The sequence below is a fragment of the Coloeus monedula genome, assembly GCF_965178545.1.
Source record: "Coloeus monedula genome assembly, chromosome: 19".
Taxonomy (NCBI): domain Eukaryota; kingdom Metazoa; phylum Chordata; class Aves; order Passeriformes; family Corvidae; genus Coloeus; species Coloeus monedula.
Window position 1 is genome coordinate 1,013,978 of NC_138799.1, and position 15,450 is coordinate 1,029,427.

General features: G+C 46.1%; 1 protein-coding gene across 1 annotated transcript in view; it reads left to right on the forward strand.

Moving 5' to 3' along the window:
* The window catches only part of MYH10 (myosin heavy chain 10), a 91,714-nt gene that overhangs the window by 794 nt on the left and 75,470 nt on the right, over nucleotides 1-15,450 (forward strand). Inside the window, exons 2-3 of the mRNA XM_082294149.1 lie at nucleotides 1,740-2,117; nucleotides 13,679-13,835. Coding sequence (XP_082150275.1) covers nucleotides 1,773-2,117; nucleotides 13,679-13,835 — 502 coding nt within the window. The 5' untranslated portion in view covers nucleotides 1,740-1,772. The remainder of the gene's footprint in view (nucleotides 1-1,739; nucleotides 2,118-13,678; nucleotides 13,836-15,450) is intronic.

Here is a 15,450-nt window from a genome sequence, read left to right on the forward strand (position 1 = left end):
TGACTTGTGTGTGCAGTCATATAGGAATGCATTCATTTCAGTCTTCACCCTTTAATTCCGGTGGGGAACAATAATGGTTAATTTTGTCGTATGAGCTTTATTTGACCTTCAGGTTTCTCTGCCTCTTGGTGTGTAAAAACGGAGTCTTGGCTGCCGTGGGCTGTGTCACACCTGCCCGGGGAGCGCTCAGGACCCGACACCGAGGGGCATTGGCATGCGAGGGTGGCACTGGCGTTCCAGGGCTTTGTTGGAACTTGGGCTGGAGTCTGGCTCAGTGGGGTCAGTCACCTTTCTCACTTGGGGTTCAAAGCTCGGTTATTTAATCTGTGGGCTTCTCGAGCCAAATGTGGCATTCATTGACTAAACCTCCGTTTTCCTGGCGGAGGAGTCCAGCTATCACTTAAGGTGTCCCCTCAACGATTCCATCTTTGTTCATGGAAATTTTCTGTCAGAGGCTCTTCTAAAATGCTTTAAATGTTGAGTCATCATATCTTGATTTGAATTAATCCATCTGTGCTAAGGGATCTGCTCCTCACACCTCTGAAGAGTTCAGGGACTTCACGCTTGCTTCACACTGAAGTTGGACAACGTAACAAATCTCTCTGCCTTAGATGGAGACACAATTATCCTATTTAATTATATGCCCTTCTCGGGAGGGTTGGGTTGCAGAACTTCCATCAGGGCACGTGCCAGAGTAGAAGAGGTGACAAATGCAGTTTGGGAACCTGCCTGGCTTTGTTCCCAAGCTGCCCTTTGGGTTACCTACTGGAAAAGGCTCCCATAGCCAGTGTGACATTCTTCAGCAGAAAGATGTTGTGTGTTACAAGCCAAGACGTTTAAAGTCCTGAGTATGAGGGGTCAGGCTTTACCTTGGTGCTCCCAGATGGATCTGCCAGCCCCAGGAATCCTGGCTGTGATGGCCATGGAAGGGGCAGGAGCCTCTCTTGGCTAGAGCCAGACAGGTAAAATGAGTGTGCAGGGGCTCTTGTCAGTCAGTGGTTTTTCTTTCTGCTTCAAATTACCCATGGAGCTGTTGGAAAATCCAGCATCATTCCTTGCAGTGTTTTGAGCCTTGAGGTAAACTTGAGATCTGGAGACATTTTCTGGAATCTGGTGATGTCAGCACTCAGGACCGAGAACAGGAACAGGCTGTAGAAATGCAAAGTTTTTCAGGAAGAATATGAGCAATGTTTAGCTGCCTTGATGGCTTGCAGAAGCCCCAAGCGTCCCAAGTTCTTGTCTGTAGTTGAAAATCCACGTTTTTAAAACACATCCTTGCCGCCTTCTGGTTTCTGCAGCAGAATCCACTGAGCAGATTTATGGGTTGTATCTATCTCTGTATTTTTGTTTTTCACTGTTCCATCGCAGCTGAGTTTACTGCCAAGCTCCTGCTCCGTTTGCTCTTGTCCCTTATCTAAGCCCAGCACACAGGTGTGTGTTTTCCTACTTGCAGCTCTTGCTGGGATGTCTCTCCCTTGCTGCTTCACAGTTGGAGCCAGTCCCTGCTGGCTGTGCTGTGCTGGGTTTGGGTGACACTTGACAGGTCACCGACCTTTTGTGTGAGCAGGGGCTCGGTTGTGCAGCAGCTTCTCCATGCTGGGAGAAATGCCTGATGCTGCTTCTCCCAGAGAAGATGTTGGTGGTGGATCGTGTAATTGCTGTGCCACAGCTGCGCTCATGGCACGGATCAGAGCGTGGTTGGTGTGTAACGTGCTCCTTGCTTTTCCCTCTCCTGACAGGGTGACTGGGAGTGGACACCTTCTCTTGCCAGGATGGCACAGCGGTCGGGGCAGGAGGATCCGGAGCGGTACCTCTTCGTGGACAGGGCTGTCATCTACAACCCTGCCACCCAGGCTGACTGGACTGCTAAAAAGTTGGTGTGGATCCCTTCGGAGCGCCATGGCTTCGAGGCAGCCAGCATCAAGGAGGAGAAAGGGGATGAGGTGTTGGTTGAACTGGCAGAGAATGGGAAGAAAGCGCTCGTCAATAAAGATGATGTTCAGAAGATGAATCCTCCCAAGTTCTCTAAAGTGGAAGACATGGCAGAATTAACCTGTTTAAATGAAGCCTCTGTATTGCATAATTTAAAGGATCGCTATTACTCTGGGCTCATCTATGTAAGTACTAATTTTGGGATCCATTCTGGGTGCTAATTCAGCTGACCTTACCTGATTCCCAACCCTACTGTTTGGGTAGGTCTTGTCTTTGATTTTGGCAGCCTAAATGCTTTATATCCTCAGCATTTACATTAGTCCAAAGTCTTTTTCTGTGCTGTGTACCGGTCAAGAACTCTGTCATGAAACAAATAATACAATTCTGTGAGCATCTTTTAGCCACAGAATGTGAAATGACAGCTTGGGAGGCTCTGCTCGTGCCGCTCCTTGGAGCACTTGCCTCCTGCTGAACCGATCCAGGGAGCAGTGGCAAGTGGCTTCCTTGAGCTGAGGGAGGTGACAAACCCTCACTTTGCTGAATTGCTGTGTTTAATTGCTCATGGGAATGAGCACATCTCTTGTTTTAACTTGCTGCCTGTTAAAAATGCCAATAAGAGGCTCTGCTGGTATTTAAAAGATGAAGTTTGAGAGTACTGGGAGTGCAAAATGTCTTTTTGGAACTGAGTATCAGCCTAGTGGCCAGGAAGGGATGTGTTCAAGTGCTTAAAATAAACCAAGAAGATAAAGCTTTTTTTTCCCAGTGGTTTTGAAGAACTAATTGAACATCTGGCTTATCACCATCTTGCTCTGGAGCTGGGAATCACAGCACCCTTGGTGCTGTGTCTGACCCTGCTCCTCCCTTGGGCTCTGCCCTAGGTCTGTGCCTTCACTTGGGAGCAGCTCCTGCTCTCTTGGCAGGCTGATTGCACAGTGACTTGTTGGGTCAGGGAGTCAGGAACAGCTACAAGGAGACTTTCTGTCTCAAAAGACACTGGAACATCTGCTTAAATGTGTGGTTCACTTTATAAACACTTAAAGCCTAGTCCATTTTATTTAGGCCTGGGTAGTTGGCTCATTTTCCCCTCCATCTGGGGATTAGGGGTTACATTTTTAGCTTGACCCTTGGTAATATTTGGACTTATTAAAAATTATATACAACTACAAAGTGGTTTTTTATATTTGTGTGTCATTGTCCGTTTCCTCTTCCAAGGCCTTGCACCAAGGTGCTCACAGCAGAGCTGGGTGAAAAGTACTTCTGGAATGATTCCTGCATAAGGAAGCTAATTTGGTAATTAATAGGGACTGGATTGAAAACTAAAACACGTTGATAGGTCAAAAGTTTTCAGCCTGTGTATCAATCCTGATGATGGCTGTTGTGAAATTCTTTACAGCTATTATAACCCTATTTCATTATGAAGGTTAAAAACCTGCAGGCCTCAAATGTCACAGCAAGCTCTAGTGCAAGGACTTCAGCCAGCACACACAGCCCCAGATGCTTCTGGGGGATGGTGTCAGAACCTGTCCCTCGTGTACACACAGAGGCTACAGGGCTGTGTCCTGCGTGGCTGACAAACCCTCCCTCTGTGAGAGACTGGCTGCTCGTGTGTGTGCAGTTTGTGAGATCCTACAGGTGCCTTAGCTCTGTTCCCTTCCCTGAAGGATTCGTTCTTTCTCTGTTCCTTGGCTGTGTGACGCTGCTGCCGCGCAGGGCGATCGGTGCATGTGGATATTGTGACAGACCTCCCTGCCCCCAGCTGGGAGAAGTTGGTTGGGGTTAAGAAGCTCCTGGATTTGTCTTTACTGGAGGCCTGAGTTACAGGGACGTTGCTGGAGGATGCTGCTCTTGCCAAGAACAGTGGTTCAGTGCAGCTGTAATAATTGGCTTCTCGGCTGAAATTAAAACCTGGCTTACTTTGTGAAGGTGTGGAGAAGAGCAGTGGTGAGAAGTGTCAAGGACTGAATGCTGCAAAGATTCACAGGCCAGAGAGGAACTGCAAGAACTCGAGCTGGTGGGGGTTTTAGGGTTGGGGTCTCTCCTGGGGATCCCCACACTTTCATGAATGTTGCTGCTGCTGGCACAGCCTAGAACCACTGCCCACAATTCCTGGGTAAGGGAATTCTCCTGGTGTAAGGAAAAGAGCCAAAGTTACCTGAGCTGAAGTGAGTTCTGGTGGTTTGGCCATAATGACAGGAGCTGGTAAAATGTTTGATTTCCAGGTTATTTCCCCATTATAACCAAACAAATCTTCAGTGTTGGTGTTGGTCTCAAGCAGTTGAGGTACAGGTGGTGAATCCGATTTGGTGTCCTGGCATTTCCCAACAGGCAGCATGCAGTGTTGCCTTTCTAGGAAGTGGAAGATGCAAGAATGTCAACTGAAGCAGACACATGTTTCCTTTCAATCCCTAGAAAGGAAACAAATGAGTTGAGGGATTTGGCCAGTGGGTCCAGTCATCTGCCTGTAATCTCTATGTCCAGATGACGCTGCTGCAGGAACTGGGAGGCTGACTAAAGCCCAAAGTGACCTGGGCACTGATGCTCACTTCCAAGAGTTTCATTTAACATCCAAGTAGGGATGGCCAGGAGTTTCTGGAACTTGCAGCATCTCTAATGCCTGCCAAGTGACATGATCTCAGGCTCTGAGCATCACTGCTGAGCTGTGGGAGATGAACACAGGTGGAGAGTATGGAAGATCAGTGGCTTGTACAGGCATGATGTCAGTGCTTGGTCTGTCTTTTGGGGGTCTGTTCGTGGCAGCACAGAACCCAAAAGGGATCTGGACTTGTACAAGAACTGCTGGGGAGGGTGGTTGGAGTGTAAATTATGGTGATCCCAGTTTTGCTTTGGAGATGAAATAACCTTAATTTCTTGCTCCACTTTTAACATCACCTATTCCATTTCTGGCCACAAGGTTTATTTGGAGTGTAAGTGCTGGTTCTGTGAAGGTGCAGCCACCACAGCAGGTGGTTTATTTATTGTTTTCTCATTACTTCTGCCTTTGCTTGGAGTTTTTACTCTCCCTTGTGTTTCACAGCTAAACTTCCCTAAATCCTGCGCTTTTCTAGGGGTATCAGTGTTTTTTATGTATCATTTGAGCCATCTAAATTGATCCTTCATATCCTGCTGGAGTGGGTTTTGGTTCCTGTAAATGCTTGTGAATGTTGATTCTTCAGCTTCAAAATGGAACTATTCTGCCTGCCCTGCTTTGGAGTGGCCAGCTTTAATCCTGGCTTCAGCCTGCATTAGTGACATCCTTCAGCTGCAGATCAGGAACTGGAGGTGGTTCACTGGGAGGGCACCCAGGAGGAATACCCACAGGCTTAGGAGGTCCTTTGAAGATTTGGAATAAACATGATTTTGCTCATACGGGTTTTGTGGTGGTTCTTGAATATCCTTATCCCATGAACTGAGTTCCAGGTGACTTTCTGGGGGTGTTGATTTAAGAAAGGAGTAGTTCTAGTCAAAGGTTTGGGTCACTGAGGTCTGGACCCTGAGTGAGGAAACATCTTTATTCTTATAAAATCTGCATGTAAAATGCCACTGTGGAGGCTTCTAGATATCAGCCCTAGAGTTTGGTTTGTGCTCAAGTTGTGCCTGCAAAATATGATTTCATAGGGGGAAGAAGTCTTTAAATCAGATAATGAGATGGAGAAATGAAATCCACTGGTAAGAGTCCCTCAGCCCTGGATGCTGCTTTTTCAAGACCACACTTAATTCTTAGTCACAAGCTGTTACAGACAAGATTACTGCTCTGGTAATTTTCCCTTCATGAGGTTTTGGGTTTTTCAGAGCCACCTTCCAAACTTGTCATGTTAGTCCTTCTTTTCACTTTAAGGGCAAGATGATCTTTTTTTCTTTTTGAGCTCAATACTAATTTTAACACAAACTATGCCACTTCTAGAGCTGCAAAAAGCAAAGTGGTTCCTAATCACTCCAAATAATGTTTTAGTGCTTTGTTAAGCAGCATTCTGGATGTAAGTTTTGTAGTATTGGGAATTTTGAAGTCATAAAACATCAGAGTGGATTGGGTTGGAAGGGACCTTAAAGCACATCTTGTTCCTGCCTCTGCCATGGAAGGGACATCTTCCACCACCCCAGGTGGCTCAGAGGCCTCATCCAGCCAGACTGCTCAAAAAAGTATGAAAGGCACTTCTGTTGATGAAAATGCAGGTAATTGCATGGATCAGGAATGTAAATACCTCATTCCTACTTCCATGGAAAGCAGCTTGTTCTTGATATTGCAAACCCTGGCATTGGAATGAATAAGCTACTAACTGTTAATACTTCTAAGTCAGGGCTAGGTGACACTTTCCCCAGCAATATAAAGTTCTTTTGGTGGCAAGCAAGACTCTTCAATCCCACTTTTAAAGCATATTTTAAATTTACAAACATCACCTTATGCATCTCTTGTGAACAGGAATTGTTTTCTCAGACCCAGCGGCTCTCTCATGGTTGTACAGGTTGGACACAAGGTACTGATTTTCCTGGGAAGCCCAACCTCGGAGCAGCACATGGCTGTGTTTTAATGGTCTGACTGGTGAGTGCAGGTGAACACCTGAGGAGTTCTGGGATAAATGGCATGTTTCCCACTCAGTGGGTCTAGAAACATTCGAGTCTGAGTGCCTGTTCTAAGATGGGCTGGCAGGACCAGAAGTGTGTGTGGTGCAGTCAGGAGTTCCCACTCCTGTACCCACTGCAGTAGGATGGGATGAAGGAATTGCTCGCTCAAACATAGGGTGTAATTCAGCTGCAGTAAAAACCAAGGTATTCCAAACTCAATGGGCTTTATAGTGATTGATTTTAAAAAAATGTTGCTGTTGCCACATCTGCTGTAGGCCCAGCTTTCCTGGAGGAAGGCCCTTGCCCACAGCTGACTGTGGTGGCTTTCTGATACCCCCATAAATCATTGCAGCTTCTCCTTAACTGCTTCCTGACCTCATTCAGTCAGAAGGATTAAAATGAACAGAATTTCTCAAATGCTTGACTTCGATTAACACGTGCCAGTATCCAGATGGTCTCTTGTGGCTGGTGCAGATGTGGAGGAGCCCCTGGGCTACATTTGGGGGCTCAGGTACCCAGGATGTGTGTGCCGTGGGGAAAGTCAGGTTAGAGCTCACTGCTTTTGCTGTTCCTTGAGGAAGGACAAAAAGCTGGTGAAGCTTGAGGAAAGGTTTAGATTCAGCTTCAGAGTCCCCCAAACTCCAGTGAGCTGTGCATTATCTTCCTCGCCCACTCCCCCGTGTTTTTTTTAAGCCAAGACTTCTGAGAAAGCATTGGAAGCTGTTTGTGTGAGGCTGAGAGTTCCTGGAAGCCTCCTGCTGGTTCTGCTCTCCTGGCACAGGGCTGCTGGGTTTTCTTTCCACCAGTGAAGTAGAAAACGTGCTCACTATTGTGCAAGTAAAACACTGCAGCAGGTATTTGTTGCTAATTGCAAGTGTTACTTCTCTAATGGGTCTGCAGCCCTGTTATTTCATTTTTAAATGTGCTTTCCACTGTATTGGAACAGAAGAGGGAAAGAATGTGAGCTATGCCGTAGTCCCCAGTTCCAGAGCCTGCTGTGGGTGGCAGCTCTTAGAGCACTGCACTGGAGGAGCCGTCTTTAAGCTGTTCCTTCTGTTAAGCTGCTGCCTCCTATGAGGCCTGAGTGTAACCTAGAACAATCTGTGGTATTATATAAGCATCTGTGTTCTAATTGCTTTAATTTTCCTGCTGGTCCAGTTGGGAATGTTTCGCGTTACTGTGTGTCAAAGATTGGTGTTAAAAGAAACCGGCAAGAAATGGAGTTTGTTACTTAATTCCATCTTTTTTTCCTAACACAAACCAGTCACTGGATCTAATACTCAGTGTGTGGCAGAAGAAACTCTGGGGTTCACGTTGGTGGAACTGCTTTGGCACAAGAACTTTTTTTTATATTAACTCTGATTTTTGGAAGACTCCTAAATGTGATCAAGTTGAGGGAACTCAGTGCAGGACTTAAGAGAAGTGAATCAATGCCAATCAGGCAAACAGAGGTACGCAGAAGTGCTTGTTCTTGTCAAACTCAGTGCTTCTATAAAAAAGGGGTGGATTAAAAGTGTAAAAAGGAGCAGCTTTGCATTGTGGACTCCTGTCCAAGCACTCAGGTCAGTGCACTGTGCTGCAGGACAGCCCTCCAGCCCCGTGCCTGTGGCAGAACTGTTGTAAAGCTGTCTGTGGAGCAGTGGGGCTCTGACATGCAGCTTTCCAGGAGCCTTGGGAAAGGATATTAATACTCCTCCGGCCCTGGTGCAAGCTCAGCTCATGTTTTAGCTGTGAGCAGTTGCTGCAGCTGAGGCAGTTCTGAGCCCAGGCTGTGAGCCTGAGTGTGTCTGTGTGAGAGGAGGAGCTGGCAGGGCAGGGCATGGCCTGCACTGCTGGGCTAAGGGGGTTTTTCTCTCTAAACACATCACCTGAAGGCTGTGAATGTGAAAATTCGGCACTGCTGAGCCTCTGCTCAGCTCCTGCTGCAGAGAACATTCACAGACAGGTCATCTACAGTGTGGGCTGAGCTTTTTCTTTAATAGCTGATGTATGTGTTGTGCTGCTTCCCTTTCTCATTCTCCTCCTCGGCTGCCCTGAGTAAATCCATGGCTCTCCCCCAGCCTCTCTGACCTGAGCTGCCCAGGCTGTTCCTTACCCATGTTGGACACTCTTTGATTCCAATGTTGTGCCCACCCCAGGGCACAGCCTCACCTTCATCCCCTCTGAGGCTGAAAGGCTGCCTGCCCTTCTTTAAAGCTTGAGTTGGATAACTTCAGGGAGAAAAGGTGCTCTGTGAGAAAAACCGTGTCTAGTTCAGGGAACTCAGTAGGGCTTGGAGTGTGAAAGGTGGGTCTGTAGTTCACTCAGGAAGTGAAACCAAGCAAGAAAATGCTCTGTTGAGGCAATTTATCAACCTGGAGAGTGTGCTCCACTCAGTTAGTTATAGGATACTGCTTAAAATGTGTATTGCTGGCTGGGCTGGGAATGGCTGGTTTCCGTTTCAGGTAATAATGAGAGCTGTCTAGATGCTTACTTCAGCTTAATTATTTATACAGTAATAGAGTGAATCTGTCACTTTTTGTATTTGAAGACTTGGAGAGAAACGTTGAGCCTGTGTACTGGGGTGATGCAAGCTGATTGTAACAAATGCCCAAGCTGTACCTGCATCTTGCTACTGTGCTCTCAAGTGGTGCTTTAAAGAGGCCTTTGGATGTCATGGCAGAAGAGACCAACCTAAGAGCCATAACAGCTTGTTCCTGGCTACAGGAACTGGTGGTCCAAGGGATAGCACCAGGCTTTTTGCCCTTAACTCCTCCTTTTTTTTGCCCTTAACTTCCCTGTGTATGCACAGGGAAGGGGTGATGTGGTTTTAAGGGAAGACAGGCCACGAAAGCCCCCACTGCAGGTTAGGAGCCTGAACTCCCATGTGTTTTTACCTGGGAATAACACCCTCTGTTTGCCAGTTGTTCCCTTCCACCCACCTCCCTCCCAGGATGTGGGGATGGAACAGAGTTTGAAACAGGCCAGTGCCAGGATCCTGAACTCTGCAGGCTGGGACAACTTAGCAGAACCCAGATTACCACATGATAAACTACTGGATACAGGCTGTAAGCATCTGGAAACCTTCAAACTGCACATTTAGTGTCCTGGAGGGGAGCTTGTATAACAAACCTCTGTCAGAGCTCTCCTTTACTTGTCTGGAGCCCTGCCTGGAGAGTGCATTCCAGGGTGTCCTATGGCTGTGGGTTGATCTGTCTGTTCCTGGGTAAAGCAGGAGCGTGCTCAAACAACCAGCAGCAAACAGCTGATCCATGAGCTCAAGGTGAATCAGCATCTTTGCTTGCCTTTCAATTCTTAATGTACACATCCACCTCTGTCAGCTGAAAAATGAACCAAGGCTGGTTCTCCATCCAGACTGGGCTGTTACTGGAGCTCACCAGTGCTGATCCCAGCCTTTATTCCCATCTGACAATTCCATCAGAGTCCACATGCTGCAGGATTGTATTCTTTAAATGGGGTGTCCATTTGTTAAGCAGATGTGTGTTCCTGAATATTCCTCCTGTGGCTGCTCACCAAGAAGCTTTTTGAGGGGTTTTAAGCAATCTCTACTTCTTGTGTGTTTGGTTTCCGTGCAAAAAGCCCTTTCCTGCTTTTTTAGGCACAGTGATGTATTGTGAGACTTGCAGTTATAAAACAGCTCTGAAAGATTTTGGTACCATTTGCCTCCCTCCCAGTTACATTTGGCTCATTAAAAGCATCCTTTCTGTGTTTCTCTGCCTACCAAGCCGCAAAGACAGCCCACCAATATGTTCATATGTTGCTTCCTGCAATAGATGACAGTCAGGAAATTGGGAAAATTCAGTTCCATCTTCCTATGAATAAATTAAGGCTGTGCAGGGTGGTGCTGGTTTGCAAATGGTCTCATTTTGAAATTCTACAGGGAAACAGCAGGAGAGTGAGCTGGGTAACAAACATGCAGGAAATCAAGGTGTTGGAGTTCAAGGTGCTGCATGCAAAGAGCTGTCATGGCACAGAGGGAATGGTCTGTAATAAAAGCCTATCCTCTATATTTTGTTTCAAATAAATGAATGCCAGCACTGGCAAAATGGAGAATTTTGTGCTTCTTAACTTCTAATTTGGCCCTGTTCAATACAGAACTTCTTCAGTTGACCCTGTGCAGTTGTCCAGGACGTTTGTTGGCTTTTCCTGGATTGGCCAAATTTTGTTGGCATCATTGGGCTTTGCTTATTCTTCCTTCCAGGTTCACAGGTTCATCCAATTACTGCTTCAGGAGATAGCCAGGAAAGGCTTCCAGGTTAGGTGTTATCAACAGAGGTCTGAAGGATTGTTAAGTTTGTTTTTCTAGGTTATTAATTCTTTATGTAGCTAAATAGTAACATTTACTCCATATCTGTGCTGGGGAAATAAACTAAAGATGCCAAAGCAACTGAGGGGAGGAGAGAAGGATAATCTTCAAAGAGCTGTTCTACCCCAGCACTTATGATTTCTTTTTTTTTTTTTTAATTATTTAGCAGATCGATTTATTCATGTCTAGGGAATGGCAGTGATTCTGGAGAAAAAACAACACCTTTCCTTTGGGAACATAAAATGCCAAAACAACTGGTCAAAGTTTTGGATGAACTTGCAGAGAAATCGAGGTGTTGCTGTTGAAAAAGGGTCACCAGTGTGGCTGGGTTTTGCAGTAGTTCCCTTACAGCTTAACCAGTCTCTGGTTTGGGAGTTCTGTCCTTGCTCAGGTGAACAACAGCAGCCCAGGGAGGTAAATTGCAAATCTCTGAGGCTGAGTGGGTGAAAAGCAGAGCAGGGCTCAGAGTGCTGCTGGGTGAGAGTCCAGAGCCCTCCCGGAGGACAGAGCTCTGCTGGCCTCAGCACGTTTTGGTGCCAGGGCACTGGTCAGAGCTGTGCTGGGACAGGTCTGGAGTGGACTCTGGCTCTGGGAATTCCTTTCCCAGGCCCAGCTCTCCCCTGCAGTCAGCAAAAACCAGCTGGCTCTCCTGAGCTGTGGCTGCACTGGAGGAGCACAGGGGAAGTGCTGCTCCGTGGTTCTGAGCTGTGATTCTGTGGTGGGCTTAGTAAACATGTTCTTTCTTCTGGTTACCCTCATTTGAAGCCTAGACCAGAAACCAGGCTTGTGGCAGTTCTCAGAGCCTCCTGTCACTGGTGGTGCTGACAGATGGATGTGGGTGACCTCAGCTGAGCACAGGGAAGGTGGCTGGGAATGGGTGTCCATTGTTCAGCAGTTAATTGGCTCCTTGGATGGTTGTACCAAGCTGTTAAAACAACTGTCCTGCCTTCCCTCCCTTCCAGTATCACCAGTGACCATGAATGAGTTTGGGCAGGGAACTGCTTCTATTTCCAACCAATTCTGTTTGACATTTGTCTGCAGGAGTATCCGGGTCAGTAAGTGAGGGCAAGAGCACTGATCCTGGCAAGAGGGACAGTGGTAGAAAAGGAGGCTGGGGAGGGACTGCCCACTTGCCAACAGACCCATGTTATATTGAGTTAATGACTGATAAGTTGTTCTTTACCCTTGGGTCAGTTGCCCTGATAAGATCTGTTTCCTTTCTCTTGAGAAAGAAATACCTTGTTTAGGTGGTAAGGCCCTGCAGTTATCATCCAGCAGATCTGACCAAAGCAGAGGGAGTATTTTCCTACAAGGACATAAGATGTCCCTATGTCAGGATATCTGGCTTGAAACCAAGTTCTTTTGCTTTGCTGATGGTGCTCCTGGACTCAGTTCAGAGAACACCTTTTGCCTGTCTTTCCAGAAGCTGGTGGAGGTGTAGAAAGGACAGGGGGGCACCTTTTCCTCCAGATAAAATCTTTTATACTTAGAAAAGAAAAAAAAAGGCAGATTGGGACTTTCAGCTACTGTGTTCATACCAGTGTAGCAGAAATACTTTTTAAAATGGACAAATATTTTAAGGATGCTGAGTGACCTGCTCGGTACTCTGGGCTCTCAATAGCTGTCAATGCTGTCTGCTTATTCTCCCCATTCTTTTACTCCTCTCAACCTGAAAGGTAAAAAATGTGGTTTTCCTGACCTTCAGAAAGATACCTCCCATTTCTAACAAACCTGGTCTCTCTTGCTCACATTCCTGAGCTGGTAAAGCTGGGAATTTCAGTAATGACCAAAAAGAACACACTGTCCAAGCATGTGAGGAGATAACAGTGAATGGAGAGATTCTGCTTTCTTAGAAGCAGTCAGTTCTGGTTGCTGCTGAAAGGGCCAGAGCCAACCAGATTCCTTGGATCAGGGAACACCCCGGGAGAGCTCTGGTGTGTGCAGGGAGCAGTGTCTGTCTGAGCTCAGCCTCTGATCCCGAGCCAGACCAGGCTCATCTGTGCCTCCCACGCAGCCGAGTGTCCGTGGCTGCCTGTGCTCCTTCCTCTGCCAGGGATGGATGTTCCTGTGCTAACTTCCTTAGGAATAGCTGCTGTGGAGCAGAGGTGGAGTTGACTGGAGGAGTCTGTGGTGCTTGGATCACAGGGAAATGCAGCCCTGTGGGCATTGCTTCAGTGTGGGCTCAATTCTGTGACACTTGAGGCATTTTGGCTGCGCAGAAATGTCTCAGTAAGAGTCAGTGAAATCAGCAATGTACAGTTTGTGCTGGTTCCTTGGTATTCTGGTATCACTTCTGTGATGGGTCAGTTCTGAAAGCAGAGTGTGAAACACCTGCAGGGCCAGGTGCCAGGGAGGGAATGACCCCTCTCTGGGAATGAGAAGGGCTGATGAGCAGGAAAGATGGACAGATATGAGAAAATAACAGGATAGCAGAAATAATGGGGGTTTGAAGTAGGTGTTTCCCTCACCCAGATTATTTACTTGAGCAATGGATATTATCAGTTCCTTTAAAATGAAAATATCTTGGAATGCACATTTTACTGAAGGAGTTGAACATCAAAAGTTGTCCATAAAGCTGGAACTTGGCAAACGGAAGAGAGATTTAAATGTCTGTGGGAAAGAGATCAGATACTCCTCTTCAAATTTACCTACGCTTATTATCTTTAAATTACTTTTTATGCAGGTAATTAAAGAGCCTTTTAAGAGAACTAGAAACCAATAATTTGAATATAGCATGTACTTTGAGTTGCTCTACAAAAAGCACCTCAATTTTGTTTTAAGATAAATATTACAGAACCTGTGAAAAGGCTTTCTGTTCTTTACGACTCTATTTCAATACTGTTTACTAACAGAAATGTTTGTTATTTTTTCTTTTTCCAGACCTATTCAGGGCTGTTCTGTGTAGTCATAAATCCTTACAAGAACCTCCCAATTTATTCAGAGAACATCATTGAGATGTACAGAGGGAAGAAGCGCCACGAGATGCCACCGCACATCTACGCGATATCCGAGTCTGCCTACAGGTGCATGCTGCAAGGTAAGGACCAGTCCCTGGGGATTTAACTGGCCACTCCTTAATGTGCCTGCAGCTTGGAGTTTCCCTATTCAGCTGCATGGAATCAGAATTTTAAAGAGGGGGGAGAGAACAGTGTTTGTGACTCGCTGAGGCGCAGCAGCAAAGTGACACCAGCGCAGCTGTGCTGGGCCTTTGGTGCGCTGAAGTTGTGGCAGAAATACTTCGTTCCTAAAGAAAGAAGAGCTAAGTTTCATGTCAAAAGATGTTGTGCACTGGCTCTGGATGAAGGCAGTGAAAAAGAGTGTGATTGAAAAGGCAGTGCTATAAAAATGGTGTTTCGGCAGCTGACAAATAATCCGAGGTGACAATGGAACAATGGTGTGTTTCAGTTCAAAAAGAGGTCAGGGAAATACTTAACCTGGAGGAATTTCTTTTTTTTTTTCTCCTAGCTGATGTATGTGTGTAGTAGAATAGAGTGAGTTTATGGAGGGCTCATGGTTTGAATTTTGCCTTTAAGGCTGTCCTGGACCGACACGAAAACTGAATCTGATGTGATCTTTGTTGAAATGAGCGCATGCTGTTGAACTTGCACAGCTGCATTTCTGACACAGTAGTCTGGAAACGCAGCTCATTCCATCTGATACTGATTGGTATTTAGGGGGCTGTTAAAGATGTGGGGACACCAGCATGTTGCATCCAGACAAGTGGTGTGCACACCTTGCTGTGTGTTGTGCTGTAGCTGTGCATGGACTGGAAGGAGGGGAAAAGCTGTTTGACCTAATTCACACAAACTGAGGAAAAGCTGTTCCTTCTACCAGGTTAACCAACCATTTAAATGTTAACTTTGTTTTAGACATTTGATATCTTTAAATACATCACACAAGTCTTTGTTTCTACAGTTGTGACTTTGTCTTTAGGGCTGCTTAATAATCAACTGCAGGTTGCTGAGTGTCCTTTCACCTCAGGAGAACTGTGCCAGCAGAGTGGGGTGATGCAGGGACAGGTGGGGGAAGAGCAGCAAATTGGGGCCACCAAGAGTTGTTCTGCTTCCCAGTGGATATTTGGGGCTCTGTTTTCATGTGTATTTGTGAAAGAAACTCTGACTGCTTGACCAGAACAGCAGCCTCTAACAGCTCAGATCAGAGGACCCCTAATAAGTCCATGTGGAGTAATAGCAGAGCAAACCTTAAGATTTATTTTAAGGAGTTTATTGTAGCAGTCTCAAGTGGTTTGTGATTAAGGGCTTCCCAATCTGAAAGCACCTCTTGAAATGGTCTCAAGAATACATTGAAAAGTTCTTGAGACAAATGTCCTCTAATAAAGTAAGTCAATGTCAGTAGTTGCCACACTCCGGGTGCTCCATATATTTGCTCACATACCCTGCTGGTACTGATTTGTATCTCTGGAGATCTTGCTACATGGACAAATGTTACTGGTTTTGGAAGGTGGAATAAAAAAAAAAAATGCACGTGGTGGTGTGTGTTTGGTTACAGTCCTCTTTTCTTTCCTTCTGATGCATGGGGGTTTATATTTTGTATCAGATCTCTCTGTGCTTGCTTTCTTTTTGATTTTGATCGTCTGAGTTCTCATTTGAACAAACGAAGGCATAGCTTGGAATAAGAAAAATTAAACCCAT